General features: G+C 39.7%; 2 protein-coding genes across 8 annotated transcripts in view; one reads left to right on the top strand and one right to left on the bottom strand.

Moving 5' to 3' along the window:
• The window catches only part of HERC3 (HECT and RLD domain containing E3 ubiquitin protein ligase 3), a 112407-nt gene that overhangs the window by 73306 nt on the left and 17897 nt on the right, over window positions 1–21204 (top strand). For 6 of the 7 annotated variants that reach the window (XR_008662837.1, XM_055313194.1, XM_055313195.1 and 3 more), the window contains 7 exons: window positions 3599–3622; window positions 3715–3804; window positions 5023–5193; window positions 7042–7185; window positions 8117–8283; window positions 10809–10875; window positions 11372–11454. Coding sequence is in view for 6 of the 7 variants with exons in the window: in XM_055313194.1 (XP_055169169.1) it covers window positions 3599–3622; window positions 3715–3804; window positions 5023–5193; window positions 7042–7185; window positions 8117–8283; window positions 10809–10875; window positions 11372–11454 (746 nt within the window). In the remaining variant the exon portion in view is untranslated. The remainder of the gene's footprint in view (window positions 1–3598; window positions 3623–3714; window positions 3805–5022; window positions 5194–7041; window positions 7186–8116; window positions 8284–10808; window positions 10876–11371; window positions 11455–21204) is intronic. The other variant, XM_055313197.1, reaches the window with a different exon arrangement.
• NAP1L5 (nucleosome assembly protein 1 like 5) lies at window positions 17969–20062 on the bottom strand. The gene has a single exon (XM_055313200.1). The coding sequence runs from the start codon at window positions 19972–19974 to the stop codon at window positions 19417–19419; it is 558 nt and encodes a 185-aa protein (XP_055169175.1). The 5' UTR covers window positions 19975–20062; the 3' UTR covers window positions 17969–19416.

Raw genomic sequence — 21204 nt, 5'->3', positions numbered from 1 at the left:
TGGTAGTGGTTTGTTTATTTTAGTTAATAAACCACCATCTTCTAAACTTGAAAACCAAAGAGCACGTAGAATGAGTGACTTTGTGGGCTCCCACAGAGGGCAGCACAAGGGAGAAAGTCAGTGACACAGAGTAAATGCTTCAGAGGTAAAAACTAGAATCCACTTGACATCTTGCTGGATGTGTCCCATGGGGACAGTGTTTTGGCTTCAGGTACTGGGTTGTGCATGGGCGAGACACCACAACTATTTTGCCTCAGTATGCAGTGATGCTGGGAAACCAGATTTGCTTGTGGTCCTGCAGGCACGCCTGGTGGCAGGCCCCAAGGCAGTGTTAGTTGTGTGGTGTTCTCCTCATGCCGCACGGGTTTGTACAGTACTTCCTGTCCCCAGCCACAGCCACACTTAGGAAATGTTGATTTGGAATTAAAAAAAGAAGAAAAGGATATTCCCAACTACCTCATTCTGCACCATATGCTTTTTTGGTGCTTCTGTTTAATACACTTTTGTGTTTTTTTTTATTTGTTCATGAGAGACAGAGAGAGAGAGAGAGAGAGAGGCAGAGACCTAGGCAGAGGGAGAAGCAGGCGCCATGCAGGGAGCCTGATGTGGGACTTGATTCCGGGTCTTCAGGATCATGCCCTGGGCCAAAGGCAGGCGCTAAACCGCTGAGCCGCCCAGGGATCCCCTGTTTAATACACTTCTGAAAGTGAGATAAGGTTGCCGCATAACCCCGTTTCAAGAAGGAACACTTGAAATATCCATCACTAATACTTTGCTAGTTTTATGTTTGTTAGACTCGTTTTGGGGGGAGTGGATGCCCCTCCTCCCTGACAGGATCTCATATCTTAACAGTTTGTACACATCCTTCTAGGTTAGGGAGAGCAGCCATAGAGTAAAATCATAATGCTGCTCTTTGAACATTTATGTTATGTAATACAGAAATGCCAGTACTAATAACATTTCTAAAATATTTAGCATTTACAAAGTAAAAATCTGTGAAATCAAATAATTATATTTCAGTACAAAAACACACAGACTAATACAAAATTATAGACTTTCTATATGTAAGTAGACCTTTATAGGGGCTCTTGGGTGGCTCAGTCAATTAAGCAAATAGCTCTTGATTTCAGCTTGGGTCATGAGATTGAGCCCTGCATCTGGCTCTGTTTTCAGCCGGGAATCTGCTTGGGATTCTCTCTCCCTCTGCCCCTCCCCACCTCCAACTTTCTCACTGTCTCTCTAGAGTAAATGGATAAATCTTGAAAAATAAAAATAAATATACCTTCATATTGGTCTGTTCCTTCTTTTGACTGAAGAGCCTTCCTTCCTTTGCCTCCTTTAGACCTGGCACTGTAGCCCTCCCCTGGAGGGAGGAGAGTTCTATCGACCATCAACTGGCCTTGGCTATGGTTCCTAACTCAGGCAGTTCTGGATTTTTTTGCAGCCCCCTACCTGAGAGGATAGTAACCTTGCCCTCAATTTAACTTCTGTCCTTCTGCAAAAGAGACATCAGCCTACTTCCAAAACTGGGCTCTTGCAGGGGTGAAGGCATCTGGTAAGGGGCGAGGGGAGGGACCAGGACTGAGGAGGTAGATGTCTGAGGGGCCTGGGAGGGCTTGTGGGGTTTTCAGCAATAGGGCAGCAGAATAGTTGGAAAACTGCAGTGGGCCTGGAGAGAGCCAGGATCAACAGACAGAACTGCTGACTGATGTCTGAAATCGCTATACTGTTCTAACAAAAATACCAGTATCTCTGAATACTAAGTATGTTGGGATGCTGTAATGCCAACAACTGTTTTTGTAGTCACTGTGGTCCTTTCTATCGCAGTCATTTTACATTTGAAGTGTTCAAAACTTTATTGTGCTTTATAGACCAACACATGTTAAAGATCTCTTTTCTCTTGAGAATAAACAAATAATGCTTAGATTAAATAATCTATTCTGAGAGAAACATTAGAAAATTCTGCATATTGCCACAGCTTGTAAACTCCCTTCCCTAGGATGCTTCTACTTCAGGTACCTAGACTTAGAAGATCACTTTGTGAAGTGCTGTTTTATGGTGTGCGGACTTCTTAAAATTTTAGTGATTACAATTCCTAAATTCAAAGTAATTAGATATATAGATAATGAGAATGAGCCAAATTAGCCTGGCTTACATATGCTTGATTCCATACCTTGTCTCACTGGACTAGAATCATCTCTCCAGTTAGGGTTTCTTAGTTTACAGAAATGTTCTGAGGTCTCTAAAGGAACCTAGTTCCAAAGGATTAGCAGGATGGATTTTAATGAAAATTGCTATTAAATGATTTTATCGAATACACACAAACACAAAAGGAGGTAGTTATACACTTCTTATTCAGTAGCCTTTAAACAATTACAGAACCAAACCAAATCTGCAAATTGAAGTACAGACAACTCTAAAATCAATAAAATGCATATTCACCTCATGATTAAATATTGCAGCAGAAATGTCTTATTGAAACCCATTGCATTGTGGAGAGGAACTGCCAGCTCCCAGGCCGTGGGTGCCTGAGTTCCCTGGCCTGTCAGCCCTGGGATGACTCAGCTCTGTTCTCTTTTCAGAAGCTATTAAACCTTCCTTCATGCAGTAGGCCTGGACTACTCTGGCCTTTTCTTGGGCACAGATGCATCACTTACAAAGGAAGACTGCTTTTCTTCTTTTTCATTTCCCTTCGACAAGTATATATAATGTGGTACCAGTGCAATCATTAAAATAAGTGAATATCATCATAAGGAGGTTATTCATGCATTTTCATTAATTTTGTTTAGAATGTCATTTTAAAGAACCCACAGAATTTTTAAAAATTCATAGAGCACTCTCAAATCTCTGAGAATAAGTCTGCAGTTTTCTATTTGAGAAATACTGCTACAGATCAATAGAATGTATATTGTTGATGGTTTTGTTTCTATTAAATCAATAAATGTTACATAATCTAACAACTTTCAGAAAAAAAATTTTTTTCTTGGTAAATGAAATGGTAACAAACCTTATAGATATGTTTCTTTTGTGATTGTTATTCCTGTCCTCAAAATTTTATTTAGATTTTTTCACATATTGCTGGAATATCTTCTATAGGTTAAGCTCTGGTCTAAGTGCTAAGTCAGCGACAGGTTTCTAAATATTTGCTTTTCCTAATCATAACAATTGTGTGTGTGTGTGTGTATGTGTGTGTGTGTGTGTGTAAGGAGATGTAACAAGTAAAATGCAGTCTGTATCATCCATTTTACCCAACAAAATTAGTGTCTGAAGTAAAGATTGTAAAGCTTCTGTTTTGGAATTAGATTTTTATAAAAGAGCATTCTATTAATGCTATAAATTATGGAATCAGTGAACTGGTCATTAAAGGTCTCTTAAAATTTTTTTAATTGTTTTTATATTTTTTCTCAGTCTATACCCATCAAAACATCTGGTCTGTTCCATCAGAAATCTAATCAGCCATTCAAATGGTGTTTACTCTCTGCATGACCAAATAGTCGGATTGATTATATGTTTTGTTACTTATATTTTATATTTGCAAGGGGTAGAAAGTTCAGGTTTTACAATCCAAGTAAGAAACTTTTTATTTTTCTTTATCCAGAAGACTAGACCATCTATAATACAGGTAAATGATCCTTTTTTCATTTACTTATATACTTTTCCAGCAGTATTCTCTATGGAACATTATTATATTGCCAATAATATGTTTTATTCTAGGATACTGTAACACTTTGTTCCTACCCTTTCATCTTTGATGCCCAAGCCAAGACCAAAATGTTGCAGACTGATGCTGAACTACAGATGCAGGTATCATATTTTAAAAATAATTTCCTCTTCTTACTGTGTTTTCTTCATCCTGAGCATTTAGTTGTAACTTTTAATAACAGGAGAGGGTATAACAGGGCCATTGTAACTTTTTAGAACTATTATAAGTTTTTTCAGCAATTTTATGTTGAGTATAACACACATACATGAATGCATGTTTACCCGGATCAGGGGTTGGCAAGCATTTTCATAAAGGGCCATATAGTAAATATTTTAGTCTTTGTGGACCATGCAGTCTATCTCAACTATTCAACTATTTCATGTTGTAACACAGAAAGCAGTGATAGACAATAAGTGAATGAATGAGCACGGCATTTTTCCAGTATAATTTTCTGTACACTGAAATTTGAGTTTTATATAATTTTCACTTGTGAACATTTTTTTTCATGTTTTCCAATTACTTAAAAATGAAAAAAAATTGTTATTTTAAGAGCTGTATAAAAACAGGCAGTGGGCTGGATTTGGTCTGCAGGCCATCATTTGCTGCCCTGGTAGAGATAGGGCAATAATTAAATGGAGCTTGGTAATTCTTTATCGAATAAAAACTTAAGTTACAGAGATTTGTCTATTTTAAATATACAGTTTTATTATAAAATATAATTGGTTTTGATGAGAAAAGGCATTTTATGAATTAATAATCCAAATCTACCAGTTCCTGTTGGTGTATTACCTTATTCATCCCTCTCTCTCTCCGGCTCTCACTCTCTGTGTGCACCGGTACATATGTCTGTTTTCACAGTGACCTATCCATGATATTGTTAATTTAAAGTTTTTTCAGAGAAAGTAAAGAGTTTTCAAAGAACAAAAGCTACTTAACAAATGACAATTAGGTTTCTTTAGTGCCATTTTGAAAGTCATGGTTTTTACCAACTCTCCATCATGTTTCTTCTACTCTGACAATTACCTCAGTCTTAATTAGCTGGTCTCAGTCATTTTCGTGGAACTGGTTATGGGTCATATGGTTCATAAACTGTTTCATTTAGTTTCTTTTGGTTCACATTAGGAAGATTTGTGTGTTTTATAAACAGGAGTAACTTAGAAAATCTGGAAAAGTTAAGGGGAAAAATTAGAAAGAACAAAATGGAGATGCAGTCCGCCTGCTCCCTACGCATCCCAGGTCCGAAGGCACAGCAGGCTGCTGTCCCATCCACACTCACACGTGTACTCTGAGTAATTGTGTTCCTGGGTCTGCTGTTCCAGGTGGCGGTCAATGGAGCTAACTTGCAGAATGTCTTCATGCTTCTCACCTTGGAGCCTCTGCTGGCCAGAAGCCCCTTCCTGGTCCTTCACGTTCGCAGGAACAACCTCGTTGGAGATGCCCTAAGAGAGCTGAGCATTCATTCTGATATTGATTTGAAAAAGCCTCTCAAAGTGAGCCCTTCATTTTATTCCTCTAAATATTTCCAGGGTTTTCTTTAAATAATGTCGATGAAACAGCAAAGGTCTTATTATTAAAATTGTGGAGTACAACCATTCATTATTTCATTCATTTTAAAAGAATTTAATCACCTCCTTCTGTCAAATCATCAAACAGAACATCTCAACATAACATACACTAAGAATGCCGGTGGATTACTTTAGGGATCATAGGGCTTTCTTCATCCACTCTTGGGTGTATCTACCCCACCTCTACCAGAAACAAGAGCAAAACTAAAGGTTCAGCTAGGTGAAACTATCAAGTCAGCATCCAGGAAGTCTTTGGTTGTCAAATATTGAAGAGAAAGAAGAAAAAATGTAGAATGGAAAGGTAGTGCAATTGTCTGGGAAGCTGTTGACCTATCATAATAGACACTCTTAGTTCCCTGAAATTACTGAATTAAATTTTTTCTTTCTTCTTAGACTATGTATTTGTGTCACTACTTATTGTATTCCCAGGGCTTAGCACAATGCTTGGCACACAGTAAGTGTTCGATTAGTGTTTAATGGATTATTTGAAATAATTTTCTTAAGCCCTTTATTTTTCATTTCAGATGATTTCCAGGTCTCTGTTGCCATTCCTATTGTAAACTCTGATTTCCAAAAGGTAGTAGGCAAGAAATTGATGGTCTCCATGCCATTGTCACCCTTTCCAGAACATCCTATGAGGGGCATTGGTCTCCTCAGTCTGCCTGGGAGTTCTCCCAGGAACTTCTGTGTTAGATTTTTGATATTGCAGAAAAAGGGGGCCTCCCTTTGTCCCCTGTTTTCAATCAGTAACCAGATGAGACACTTACTGCTTCGCAGCACATCTGAGTTAAGTATTTCCCTGGCATCAGAATCCTGGTGTCTGTCCCCACCTTTGCTTCTGTCCTGCTCTTAGCAGCCGGGAACTCAACCACAAGGATATACTTTTTCAAATGCTAGTTTTAGCTTGTGTCTGAGTCTTTGCCTATAAAGTGAGGATGGTAATAGCAATCCCTACGAATGAGGCTGTTCTGAGGATTAAGTTAATAGAGTTTAAATGCTGGCATGTAACAAACTCTCAATAAATCTCATTTGGCTTTCTGTCTCATTTGTTGGCTTGCTGTAGCTGTTACTGTGATAATCCTTGTGGGTCCAGGATGCCCTGTATAGATCTGATTATAGCCCTCACAGAACCCAAGTCTCTACCTCCTTAGAATGTTCTCCTTCCTTCCATAAGCATCAGTTACTTCAAGAGCCCCACTGAGAGATCTCTTCAGAAAAAAGAAAGTGTTCCTTTACTCAGTTTAATCATTGCTTTTCTCTGTGTGTCTGGACATGAACCTCTCAATATATTTGACTCTCTGAAAATAAAATATAGGAGCACCCAGGTGGCTCAGTCAATTCTGCTGCCTTTGGCTCAGGTTATGACCTCAGGGTTCTGAGATGGAGCCCTGCATTGGGTTCCCTGCTCAGCAGGGAGTCTGCTTTTCCCTCTCTCTGCACCTCCTCCTGTTCATACTCTCTCATTCTCTCTCTCAAGTAAATAACATCTTTAAAAGAAAATATATTCTTCAGTTGACTCTCTTATGTTTGCCTTACTGCCCCAAATAGATGGTAAACTTCTGACTTCCTTTATATCCCTTGGAGTACCTAGTAGAAATTTTGTGTGTCTTTAAGTGTTAATAATCAGCACATACACCTTGCAGTTTTCATTGCATTAATGTGTTCTCTGTTATATATTTCTTCCTTTGTCCTGACTTTGGAAAGAGTTTGCTGAAAAAAGATAAAACATCAAAGATTTTCCTGAAGTATTAATTTTACTTTCATTATTTTAAGGTAATCTTTGATGGTGAAGAAGCAGTGGATGCTGGTGGTGTTACAAAGGAGTTCTTTCTTTTACTGTTAAAAGAACTTTTGAATCCTATCTATGGAATGTTTACCTACTATCAGGATTCAAATCTCTTGTGGTTTTCAGATACGGTAAGTTAGTGATACTGCAATTAAACAGATGGATTGTGTTAGACTTTCTTTTTGTGGTCACACCGATCCCTTGACTTCTGACTTTATAAAGGGTAGTATAGCAAAGATAATGTAAACAATCTAAGTAATGTATCTAGTCTTCATTTTTCACTTGTTGCCAAGATCTCATGTGTTTTGTCACCCGTCAGCCCTATTTCCTTTTCTAGTAGGTAGGATCCAGGTTTTATTATTCTTTGAAGGATAAAAAGAACACAGCATGGTGAAGAAATGAGTTTTATGACATGTAGGAAGTGGTAGTCAGGTATGTCTTACATTAATAATAATGGTGGTATGAGTGTAAATACTTACACAGATACATGTACACACTTTTTGAAAATTCAGTAGGAGAGCTAAGCTTTAAATGGCATCTAATTTTAACCAAACTATAATTTAGTTCTTTTTTTCTATTGGAGTTTTCTCCCTAGATCTGCCCTCTTCTAAAAAGGTAGCCATTAGCCACATGTAGCTATTTATATTTAAATTTTAGTTAATTAAAATGAAATATTTAAGATTTATTTCCAAAGTTGTGCTAGCCACATTTTAGGTGCTCAGTAGGTATAGCTAGTGGCTGCAGTATGACACACAGTGAAGACTGTTTCCACCATTGCAGAAAATCCTATTGGACAGTGTTGCTCTAGAAGATTATACAGTATTCTCTGTGTTAGTAGATGAGCTGTGACTTGCTTAACTTTGTCTATGTTGCAGTTTTTGGTGGGATAATTGAACTTTTGTCAGGGTGTTTCTCTGCTTCAGAAGGTAATTAAATATTATGAGGTCTTTATTCTTTTAATACTGAAAAAATTGTGAGGCAAATGGCAGAGTGTTTTGAGGGCTGCAAGCATTGCATTTCTTTTTTTTTTTTTTTTAACATGTTTGTGTATGTACTGAAAAGTGTTTTGTAGAGCACAATTGGTTTCACTTGATTGGCATAACCTGTGGACTAGCCATCTACAACTCCACTGTGGTTGACCTCCACTTCCCGTTGGCTCTCTACAAGAAGTTACTGAATGTAAAGCCTGGCTTGGAAGACCTAAAGGAGCTGTCACCCACTGAAGGAAGGTACAGAGCTAGAAGATGGGCAGACCGGTGTGGGCAACTGTTCTGGCTGCCTCTGACATAGGGATTAAGGGTTGGAAATACCACATGCATAAGCTTGAGTTTATCAACCCATATGGTTAGGCTCTCGAGATGCAGGTGCACTACTCCTTGCTTGAGGCATTGCCTGTGGCACTCTGAAGGCAGAGGGGGCAAAGGAAAAGGGAAAGGCAGGTCGTGGTTGCCCAGGGGTACAAGGTAATCTCAGCTTTCCTTATTCTGAACAAAAGATAAAGACTCAGAGATTTGTCATGATCCAGAAATACAGAGGAAGGAAGGACTGAAAAGAGAGCATTTAAAAAAAATTTAATTGAGATATAATTTATGTACCATACAATCCACCTGCTTGAAGTATATGATTCAGTGACTTCTAGTATTGTCAGAATTGTGTAGCTGTCACCACAGTTTTAGAGTCTTGCCTGATAAAGAAACCTGGTCCTCCTTAGTTGTCATCCCCCATGCCCTAGACAATAGCTAATCTATTTCCTGTCTGTGTAGACTTGCCTATTCTGATTATTTCATATAAGTGGAGTCATGTAATATGTGTTCCTTTGTGGCTGGCTTCTTTGGCACAGCATAGTTTCAAGTTCCATCCATGTTGTAACATGTATCAGTATTGAATTTCTTCTTGTTGCCAAATAATAATCCATTGGATATCCATATGTATGACATTTTGTTCATCCATTCATTGGTTGATAGCTGATGGAAATTGATGGTTCCCACTTTTCGGCTGTCACAGATGATGCTACCGTGGACATTCTTGTACAGGTTTTTATGTGGATATAAGTCTTCTTTCCTCTTGGGTGTATACTTAGGAGTGGGATTGCTGGGGCCATATGGTAGTCCTGTGTTTAGTCTTTTGAAGGACCGCCAGACTGTTTTCCAGAGTAGTGGAGTCATATTTTTATGTTATTCTCTTTCTGGCTCTTAAAACTCCTTTGATTCTGAGTTTTTCTGCCTTGATTTCAGGTAGCATAAGATCAGATATATAAAAAACACCATATCCTTGGATTTCTGTAAACAGTATAATCCTTTGGGTTTAAAAGGAAGGAACAGCCTGTTTTATGGAAGAAGAATACCGATTTTAAGATGGAGATAGAGAAGGGGTTGTTTCTAAGGTCCCCTCTGGCAGTGAGACTGCCACACCACATGTAGGACACCAATATTGAGAAACCATAAAGGATGAGAGAGTTGGGGACCCAGAGAGAGAGGAAAAGAATATGTAGAAGGAATATCGAAAAATAGCCAAGGGTTATTAACTCTGGCAGGGTTAATTTTAGGGTACCTTAGGAAGGCTAGAGAGTGGTTGAAGTGTGTGATTTACTTAGCCAGCCTGACTGAGAAGAATTTATTTGAAGTAGTGATTTTGGGTGATTAATTGGTAGTGGATTTAAATTCCACACTAAGAATTTTCTTCCTGGGCACCTCTTAATGGAATTGGACGTGGAGCTCACTAAAGAAGGAAGTGTGGATGAGATTTGATTACAAGAACATATTCTCTTAAAAGCTAGGATATGACCATTGTCGCATAAACGTAAGTCTTGTTTTAAGAGTATATGTTGTGTTCATTAGTGTGGCAGGTAATAGAGTGTCTTTACCATACAGAGCCCTTTGCATTGACAAGTAAGCTGTTAAGATTCCTACATGGAGGGACGCCTGGGTGGCTCAGTGGTTGAGCATCTGCCTCCAGCTTGGGGCGTGATCCTGGGGTCCTGGGATCCAGTCCCACATCGGGCTCCCTGCATGGAGCCTGCTTCTCTCTCTGCCTGTGTCTCTGCTTCTCTCCCTCTCTCTCATGAATAAATAAATAAAATCTTAAAAAAAAAAAAAAGATTCCTATGTGGATAAGGTAACTTTGTGGCTTTCTTATGATGGAAGGATTAGTCTAATACATCTGGAGGAAGACATTCTGCAGGGCCAGTCCAGTACCATATCCTCATATTTAGATTTCCAAGCAATATCAGAGTTAAAAGAACCCAAGTGTGTCAGATACAAATCTTTCTGAGTTTCTTCATAAATTTAGTAAGACTTGTCAGTGGGAAAAGAGAACAATTAACGAATGTCTTACAGATCCGGCATCTTTTTTTTTTTTTTTAAGACTTTATGTATTTATTCTAGAGAGGGTGGAGGGAGAGAGAGCAGGGGGAGGAGCAGAGGGAGAGGAACAAGCAGACTCTGCCCTGAGTATGGAGCCTAGTGCCGGGGTTGATCTCAGGACCATGAGATTATGACCTTAGCTGAAACCAAGAGTCGGATGCTCAACTGACTGAACCACCCAGGAGGAGCCCCTGCCTCATATATATATATATATATATATATATATATTTTAGGGTATAAGCAACACAATTTTCTGTCAGTCTGGACTTATGTTTATTCTAGAATCTTCTTTTAGTTTTTCCTTGCAAACAATCTGGATACATGACTAAGGTAGAAACACTATTACAGTGTCTAACGTGCCTCTTTTCCTTTCTCTATTATTCTGTGACTAGGAGTCTTCAAGAACTTTTAGATTACCCTGGGGAAGATATTGAGGAGACTTTCTGCCTCAATTTCACGGTAAGGATTTCCACAGTTTACTTCTGATTGTGGTGTTCCCCTTCCTCATGCTCACAAGTCATAAATGAATATAGTTGTACTCCAGATCAAAGAATAAATTCAGGGTCTTTTCTGAACAGGTATTATTTTAGTTATAATGTCTTGATTGTTAAAAGAATTAAGTAAATATGTTGAGTAAATGAATGAATGATTCATCTGTGAACTTAAAATTACTGAAGCACTAGCCCTCTTTACTCTTGATACATAGATTTCTTTTCTAGAGTTCATATTGTTTGCTCTTTGGTTGCATTTATTGGCAACTGCATGCCTTAAAACACAGGATATCTTTTAAGGTGCTGATGTTTTCTGAATCAGGTTCTCTTTTCCCAAGAATTTTCTGTGTAATAGGTAATGATTAAGCTACATTTGTTCCTAAAGCTTCTCTCAGTCATTTGGATTCTAGGAAGATAAGTGGTAAACAGAATTGAAATGTCTCTTTTTTCCTCCTTAAATATAGATTTGTCGAGAAAGCTATGGAGTGATTGAACAGAAGAAGCTGATACCTGGGGGAGACAAAGTAACTGTGTGCAAGGATAACAGGTTAGTACTGACTTTGGACCCTTGCAGATGTTGCTACTTTATTTCTCTGCACTTTTAAGACCAAGATAGAAGTTAAATCTCAATCCCTTCTTCAAAGGAGGCAAGGGTGATGGAGCAAGAATTTGTAGATTGTAATTAATTTTTAATATTAGAGAAAGCACCAGGCCTAGATTCAGGAGATAACTATTGTAGATCTAGAAAAATGGAGAGACTTCTTGCATCTTTTCACATTTTTAAAGACCGCTAGAGGAGTCTAATGTAACATTCAGTAACCTTCTTTGTCATGTAAACCTTCCAGACTATCCAGGGAGCCTCAGCTTTGGGGAAAATAAGTACCCAACAAAAATGGCTCAGATAATGAAATTAGCTTGATTCCAGGAACCTAATACAGAGGCTAGTCTTGTGTCAAGTAGGTGTTTCAACCAAGACTCAGTAAGAATCCCTTGGAGCTAAACGTACTGTCCTATCTTTATCTGCATAGCATTAATATGTTGTTCACAACAAATGATGTTTATTTTTTCAAATAAGAACATACTTATATATTCCTTGTAGTCTGATGTTTTTAGAATTGGGAAATTTATGGTAGATCATAGAGTATTTTTTTCAAACCAGAAGATTTCTCTTTTAGTTTTAGTGGTTGTTTTTATATATATGATATGTATTCAAAGGATGTCTGAGCTTTTGCATCAGGTTTTAGACAAGATAATGTGTGCATCATTTTATAGAAGCTAATAATGGGCTAGGCCTGTGGCCTGTGGAAGGAGCATTCAGAATGTCTTTATACTGTGATGAGTCATCATAGAGCTCTGTGTGTTTGATACACTGGGTTGTGCAGTGATCTAGTGCAGATGTAGGCCATTGGAATGCAGTCCGTAGTTGAGGCAGTTCTTGGGACTTAACAATTCTTTTGTATTTTCATAAAAGTATTTCTCTTCGAGTACTTTTTGTCTGCTTTTTTTCCCCCCTCTCTTTCTGGGTCTGAATTTTTCCCTCTTCCTGTCTCTGCTTCTCCTTGCCTATCATACTCACTGTCTGTCCTTATTCAATAGATATTTCTTTGTATCAACAATTGAACTGACTGCATAGTTGAGAGACAAACTGTGCAGGAAAACCGAAATATAACACAGTCTCTTTAGGGAGAAAGCTGTTCTCATGAGCCAACCATATTTCAAATGTGCAATAGACTAAATTGGGTGATTGAATCTGAAGAGTTCAGAAAAGTCAACTTGGACTGGGAGGACAGATATGGCATAGAACTAAGTTGGAAAGCCTCCAAAGATTGAGTAACAGAAAGTAGAGACAAAGACTACAGTAAAAAGTGAAAGGTGCTCCAAAGAGTGATCGCTTAACCTTGGCTGTTATTTTAGGGAGGGAACAGTGAGTGGTGAGTGTGTGGGGTATGAGTACTGGTTGGGGGACATTGCTAGGGGGACCCATACTAGCTTAGCCTTGGGGGTTATTAGATTGTGGAAGTCTTTGGAAATTAGAGAATTTTAGACTTCATTTAACAGGTAACAAGAAGCCGCTGTTGATTTGTGAGCAGAGGAGTTGCATGATAGAAGTAGGTTCCTGGCAAGCTTTCTTTTTTCATGCTTTCTCCACTGTTTATGTCTGCTGCTGACACATACATACTCATGGACAGTGCTTAACCCCAAGAATGGTACTCAGAATTAGTGTGGAAGAGTGTGTTTTTGTTTAAAAGGCATGTGGGAGGGGGATGGTGGGGTGGCCCAGTCAGTTGAGCATTGGACTCTTGTTTTCTGGCAAGTTGTGATCTCAGAGTCATGAGCCCTGTGTTGTTGTTGGGCTCTGCGCTCATCGCAGAGTCCTCAAGTTTCTCTTTCCCTCTCCCCTGCGCTCTCTCTCTCCCTCCCTCCAATAAATAAATAAATCTTTAAAAAACATGTGGGTTCCTTTTCTCTTACTTTGCAGTTGTTTGCTACTAATTGACTTCAGGGCTGCTCCTACAACACATTTTCAATAAGGATGTTTGGATGCCACAGAGTCTCCTTAAAAGAAAGGCAATACTTAAATCCAAGAGTAAAAAGAAGGGAGCCCGCGTCATTCTCTTACTTGTATTATGAAGCTCCTATTTACATGACTTCTAAAAAGTAGCTTCAAAAGTTTTCAAGTCTTTGTTCTTGCTGTAGTTTTAAAAATTGCCAGGCAGAGGGTGGTGGACTCCTGTTTTGATTGCCAACACACTGTGTTTGAGATTAACATGTGGAACTTCTATCTTTGGTGAAATTTAGGTTTTGGCCTTTCTGGGTCACTAGCACTCAGCGAGCCCACAGTGAACTCATCCATTCTGTCTTAGGCACTGTGGTACATGCCTTTGCACCAGTGACAGGAGGCAGACCTTATTTCTGTCACACAGTTACCTATTGGAGAGGCTTCTGAGAACCTAGTATAGTTATTGCCACATTGCTTAGTATCACTGTCATGGTGAAGCACAACTGGAAAGGCATGAGTGCATTTCTCTTCTTTTTATTTTGTTCTGCAAAAGCAGAAATCTTACCAGCAAAGCCTATTGAGATCCTGGTAAGAAATGCATACAACTGTGAAAGATTAATCATTGCAGCTGTTTTTCCCTTTTATCTAGTATATGTCATAATCTCATCCCTAGGAGTTGGGGTCCTTTTTGGGAATTTCTTAGATGGACCTAAGAAAACTAGATAAAAGAACTATAAAAATAATGCCTGCTGGTTTTTAACTTGTGGACAGTAGAATACACAGATACTGCTGGCATTGAAGCTGTTTTGTTAACAGTGAAGTATTTTCTGTCACCACTGCCCTGGAGGAAAATGCTAGAAAGATTCTAATTCTATATCCATAATTTATTATATTTCATTTGATCTTAAAATTGCATTCTGTCCTTGGACAAGAGCTGCAGATATCAAATGAGTTACAAGCATCCAAGTAAAAGAACATTCATGGGTGAATGCTAGTGGCTACATCATAGCTAAATCTTCCCGCAGCTGCTAATCACATCTGCATAGTGACTACTCATGGTGAAGTATTTCTCACACTGTGTAACATGGTATTATTACCATTAGTGAAAAATCCACATATCATTTTAGATTCCCCCAAATTGACCTCAATTTAATATAGTCAAATTAAATACAATAGAGGTCTTCTCCCATTTCTGCCATATTAAGGAAGGGATGGGGAAAATAATAAAAAGACCACCTAGTAAGAAATGCAAGTGCTCCAAAGGGCACCCAGAATCCATAATGAGAACCTGAGGGAAAAAAATCATACGTGACAGACACCTTGAGTTCCTTAAGGTCTGCTGAAATTAGGACTGCTGACAGACTTGAGTTGATCTCTCAAGATAGTCTATAGGACTTTAAGATCTACTTTGTATTTCTCATTGGGCTGTTCTCGGAATAGCAGATAATTAAAATGCCAGTAACATTTCTTGAGTGCTTATATTTGTCTAAGTACTTCACATGGAATGCTCCCTACTTCACGGATGCAGAAACTGGGGCACGCACAGAGAGGCATATGTTACTTGTTCAGGGTTACACAGCTAGAAATCTAGGATTCAGAGCCAGGCATTGTGAGTGAGAGCTTGTGCTCCACCCCTCTTCCCCAACCTAGGAAGAAAAATGACTTAGAACATTTGCTATTTTCCTTTCAGGCACAACTACGGAGTTTTTAAAAAACAAAGTTGGCATAGTTAAAAACAAACTATATATATAAAATTATATGTTGGAATTTTTAAACTTAGCTCGAGACAATGCTTATATTTACCATATATTTACGGACACCCTTCATGATGACTACACAGTCTGCCATGTGAATGTGTATGTTCTGTTCTCTCACTTTGGGGTATTTGGCTTCTAAATTCTATTTCTCTCCCTCTTCCTTAATTTTTAATTAGACCCATGAAGCATCTTTTGTGTAAAAAGCTTTGTTTGCCTTTAAAATTGCTTTTTAATGATAAGATCTCAAGGGTGAAATTGAATTAGTGTATATCATTTTGAATCAGTTGATAGATGTTTTTGCTAAATTGATTTCACTAATGAATTATATATCAACTTGCATATTATAAGTGTATGAGAGTACTCATTTTACCTAATCCTTATAAACACTGAGTATTCTCTTAAAAAAATACTAAATTCTGTTGTATTTGTAAAATTTTGCGTTTCTTGCACACCGAGGCTACTTTTCGTATTCTACACAGCTTTGATGCATTTGACTGAATTAGATAGAAATGGACAATATTGTGAATGTACTAAATGCCACTAAATTGTTCATTTAGATGGCTAATTTTATGTTATGTGAATTTCTCCTCAATAAAAAGTGTTTGTGTACATGTGTATGCACGTGCAAATGTGTCTCTGTGTCTGCCTTGAGTGTAAACTCTCAGGCAGGGAGAACTGCTGTGTCATGCTTTGGTGGTGAGCATCAGGAATGCGACACTTTTCTGCGTAATGCTCTGAGAGACTGAATTGAATGTGTAATGTGTGCTCCTTTTCTTCCTGCCAGTTATTTGGTGTATTGCTGACAAATTTGGGCATATAATGGATTAACACTGAGTGATAGTGTTTGATCCACCTTGAAGGCAGAGTATCCTGCTGTATATTAACATGCAGGTTTTATGGTTGCCTGAGGAACTATCAAATAAGCAGTGCAGGAAACAGGGTAAATATCAACCCAGTTAGGAAACGTTGTAAACTGCCTGACATGTGAAGGGCATCGTGAGTGTCCCAGTGTCCTGGGAAAAGTGGCCAACAGTGGTGTGACTGGTAGCTAGAAAACCCTACAGCTAAAGTCTTACCCTAAGTGGAAGGAAGACTGCTGGCCAGAGCACTCGGCTGGAAATGCATGTGTTGCAGAACTCACCAGAACCTGGGTCAACCTAGGTCTGCCCTCTCAGACCCTTGCCTGCCCCTGGGTCTTTCTGCCCCAACCAGGGTTGTAGTATTTCCTTTTCCTCTTTTTAAACTAGTCTGCTGGCATCCTTTATGTATTCCTGTATTGAGACTAAATGATCTTAACATTTGTGGGAACTCTCTATTAAGATTGTTAAACCCTTTGCCATTCATATTTATTGTAAATTGTATCCCTAGTTGTTTGCTTTTGAAAATGTGGAGTGCTTGTGTTTAAATCCCTATAACTTACGAATTTCTGTCTTGTGTCTGTTGATTATTTCTTTTGGTCTTTTATCACCAATCTCAGCCTTTCCCTGTCCAGTGATTGATAAATACATAATGTATTCTCTTCACTTAAAAAAATTTGGGAGGGGTGGAATTTGTAGTCTAAGGTAAAAATCTGAATTGTTCCTATATTGCTAGCTTCCTTAGCTATTCTTATAGGTAAACGTTAGATTAATTACATTAAGTTCCAGATTCAGTTTGGGTTTTGATTTGAAGTGTGATAAAAGTTAATTTGGGAAGAATTGACACTTTTGTGGTATTCAGTCTTACCATCCAAAGGCCTGTTTTACATTTCTTTCTGATTTTTTCACTTTTCACATAGGTTACACCTATTTTTTATTTGAGGTTTTTATAGATGTTTTATTTCTATTGTGAAAGAGTCTTTCCATATATTTTGATCATTATTGGTACCTAGAAATAGTTAATAGTTTTGTGTATTTATCTGGCAGCTGGTCAACTGCTCGAATTTAGTCAATGTTAATAATTTTCAGTCATTTTTCTTGGGTTTTCTATATATAATTATATGCTTAGAAAAAAAATTTTCCCCAGTAGTTAGACTCCTTATTTGTTTCATTCATTTTTTTTTTTACTAGATGGATTTAGAAAAATATTAAAGGAGTCTCTTATCCCTAGAGATAAGAAATACTGAATTTTATTAGTTTTTGCTTCTATTAAAATAATCATATAATTAAGATAATCATTGATTTCTTGCATAATATGTTACCTTGATTTTCTCTTTCGGCTGGCCTGGTCCTAAGGATGATTAACATTATGTTAAGGTTTAACTCTACTATTGCCAATAGCAACAGGTCAGAGCTGCCTTCCTGTCCTTAAGGAAAAGTGGCATAATTTCACTTGTGTAATTTTAACCCTTAAGTGAAATGGAAGAAATGCATCTGAATTTTTAAGTTTTAGGGGGAGGGTTAATTTTTAGACTATTTTGCTTCATTCAGGATGCCCAGATGTTAAGGTTGAAGTAGCCTTTTTTGCATATGCATAATATCACATGTAAAAGTCTTTTATCTATTCTGGAAATAGATACCTTATTTTATATTGAGGAAACCAAAATGAGATAGATTATTGAATTTCCTGTTTTCAAATTAAAGTCCACATTCTTCTCTGAGGAGGAATCAGTAAACTTAAGAATACAATGATGTCTGTTTTCTCCCCCCTTTTGTACCTGGGGAGGGAAGGAAGATTGAATTTCCAATCAGTGTCTTTATCTTTCATGTAATAATAAAACAATAATTAAATAATAATAGCTGAAATTTCTTGAGCACCGAGTGTGTGTCAGACCTTATCCTACAGAATTTGTGTATTAGCTGACTTGTTCTCCATAATTGTGAGGAAGAGGCTGTTACTATCCCCTTTTATAGAAGGAGAAACTGAAACAGATCAACTGACTTGTGTAAGGTTCGTTGCTTGTAAGAGGCAGAGCTGGGATTTGATTCCAGGCAGGCAGAGTATTCCGAGTCCTTTTGTTTTTTGAAAATACTGTTTTATTAATACTACAGTGGTAAACAACTTTATGCTTATGTTTCTTTATAGATCACTGAATCACACAAAATTCAAAACCCACAAGGAAGCTTAAGAGTCTTTACATTTAATGTGTCCTTCCTGAAAATCCTTAACTGTATGCCAGTCTGTCTTCAAGCATTAAAATTTGAATATGCACCATTTTTTAATTTATTATGTCACATTTACATAGCAAAATAATGAAGGCACAGCTAATACAAGCAAACTTAAACCCTTCTACTTCTGAGCTGGGGGTGGGGACACACACTTGTATTGGTTCTTCAAGTATTTATTTTTTCCAAACATTAGCTTCATTGAAGAGTTCTGATAATTTTCACAGCTACATTCTAAAAGCTACATGACAAAAAGACTTCACAAGGATCAAACTACATAAAACACTGAATACACATGCTTTACAGGATTTGCTACATTCTACATCTTTTCAAGTAAATTAATATTTCTAGAATGCTAGGTAAAGGGATTGAATACTTAAAACATTTTGGTTTTTTTTTTTCACCTTTGTAAATAGACGCTACCAAGAAAACACATAAACACAAGACTGTAAATAACGAACACATATGTTGACAATATTATACAGGTTATACACCCTCCTTCTCAGAACCATGTTGCTTGTCTTAAATTCAGATATTCAGAACATTCTTTAGAATTTGAAGTGGCAGTTTTCCAGACCTCATTACACAGTACTGTCATGATCTCCATCACAGGCTTCCACAATTCCATCACTCTTCTCTGAAGTGTAAAGCTGATGTGTGGGTTACAAAAGCAAAGACTTAAAGATGAGAGTCTTCTGCTTTTTCTGCACTGGAGAATGTCCGGACTAAAGAAACTGAAGAATTAAGCATTGAGAACATGTTCATTCAGTCTTGGTCTGGGTGTTGCGTGTGTAGTGTGATGGTGGTGGGATGAATAGGTTTCAAAGTGACATTCTTCACATCTACTTGACACCCTTAAGCCTCAATTGCAGTCCGTGCAGAAGAGATCATGAAAAAAAAAATCATTTTAAATTTAACTTGTTTTCTTCAACACCTTTTGATACACATTTATTGTGTTCAAAATGAAAAATTTGAAACGGGCTGGCCAGGATCTGATTGCTTCAATTTAACTTAATTTTAGGAATGTCAAAATTGATTCACATTGTATTTTGGTCCCAAACCTGAGCCTTATTTTTAAGTCCACCAATATTCAAAAAAAGAGAAAGAAATAAATAAAATAGGGGGTTTTGCTTTCGTCGTCACTCTTCCTCTTCAATCTCTGGCCCTGCTTATTTCTTGGCGTCGTCAGGCACTGCAGAGTGGGGACCCTCATCTTTGGCAGCCGCCGCCTCCACAGCAGCCTCTGCCGCAGCTTCCTCCTCCTCCTCCTCCCCCTCCTCCTCATCCTCCTCATCCTCGTACTCTTCCTCGTCGTCGTCCTCCTCCTCCCCCTCTAAGGTCCATGCACACCCCTCCATCTCACCGGTGAGCTCCTGGATCTTGGCAAGTAGGGGCTTATAGATGTCGTTATACTTCTTTTCCAGAGCCTGGAATTCCTTATCAAATTTGGCTTCTATCTTATCGCAGCGCTTCTGCAGCTTCTTGAGGGCCAGGACTCGGCACTTGACCGAATTAGGCAGGCTCTCGATAAAGTCATTTTTGGGCTTTGGCGCGTTGTCCGCGGGGGTCTGGGGCTCCTCGGCCGTCTGCCCGGCCGCGCTGTCCGAGTCCCCGGCCGCGCTGTCCGAGTCCCCCCGCTGCGCGCCGCCTTCCGCCATTACCTCCTCCGCCGCCTCCGCCGCCGCCTGGCTCGGCTCCGCAGGCCCCTGGTTTTCCGAGTCAGCCATGTTCCAGAAGCAGCTGCGGAGGTCTAGGGTGGCTCCCGCAGAGACCCGCGCCCGAGCTGCACCGGAGCGGTCCTGCGGCTGCGGCAAGCGGCGGTGACGTCGGCCGCGGCGGTGACGTGGGCCGCGGCCCCGCCCTCCTGCCGCCCGCCGCCGACTGGCCTTCCGCCGTCAGCTGACGGGCTTGCCCCGCGGACTGCGCCCGCCGCCCCTGCTGCTGCCGCCGTGCCGTGCACGCGCTGACGTCAAAGCCCGTTTCTTAGGTACTCGCCCCCTCAGAGCTGGGCGGGCAATGGCAGCAGGTGCCCAGGGCCCCCTCTTCAGGACCGCTGGGGCGGCGTCCGCCCCCTTGAGTTTGCTTCTCTGCCCCGCTCGCGTCCTTCGATGCCGCCTCCAGGTCTGTCTGTCTCGGCCTTTGCAGGACCGCACAGCTGGCGTGGGGCTGGTGTCCGTGGCTTTGACCGCCTCCCTTCCAGGAGGCGAAGGCGCGGGAGAGCCGACTCTTCTACCCACCCTTCGGGGACCTGGGGGCCTTGTCGGAGAGGGCAGCTTCCCCGGGCATATGCCCACCCGGCAGCCTTCCGGGTCATCCTCAGCTTAGTGGCATGTGTATCGGCGGCACGGTCTCTTGGGAGCAGTTTTGCAGCCATTTGGGTAGGGAGTCTGAGGACCCTCGGTATTCTGGGGTGTGTTCTGGAAGTTCCCTCAGATCTTTGTCCTGAGGGCAGGAATAAAGCTGGAGAACCGCCAAAGAAAAGCAAGGCCCTCTAACGCCCGGGGCCGGGGCAAGGGCCGCGTCTCGCTCACGTCGCTCACGGTGAAGCGCTCACGGTGAAGCGTGTGCTCAGCTCCGCTGCTCAGAGGGGCACCCCCGTGTGCTCTCAGACGTGGTCGCCCAGTGCACTCCGCGGCTCAGTCCGCTTTGTGGTCTTGCTGCTGATTGCGTCTGAGAACATTTTTTTTAAAAAGGTCCTAACTAGAGAAATCTCCTTTTCTAATAGCAGGGTGAGTAGTCATTTTATTTTACTTCTTTACCTTGCTTTTATCAGGCCAAATGTAGCTTCTTGAATTAAAGATGACTGCACTTATTTTAGGTATGGAAGAAGACGAATGATCCTCCCAGGGATTCCTTAGGAATGTTTTCAAATTCGACATTATTGATTTAAAAGTTTTTCATTCACCAGATTGGGACTTACTCAAGCTCTTCCATCAAGCATATGAATGTTAGCAAAT

The sequence above is a fragment of the Nyctereutes procyonoides genome, unplaced genomic scaffold, assembly GCF_905146905.1.
Source record: "Nyctereutes procyonoides isolate TBG_1078 unplaced genomic scaffold, NYPRO_anot_genome, whole genome shotgun sequence".
Lineage (NCBI taxonomy): Eukaryota > Metazoa > Chordata > Mammalia > Carnivora > Canidae > Nyctereutes > Nyctereutes procyonoides.
The sequence above is the reverse complement of the archived record's forward strand: the minus strand, read 5'-3'. Positions and strand labels throughout refer to the sequence as shown.

Excerpts from the sequence above, each read along its gene's own strand:
- NAP1L5 (XM_055313200.1), bottom strand. The coding sequence starts at position 19,974 with ATGGCTGACTCGGAAAACCAGGGGCCTGCGGAGCCGAGCCAGGCGGCG.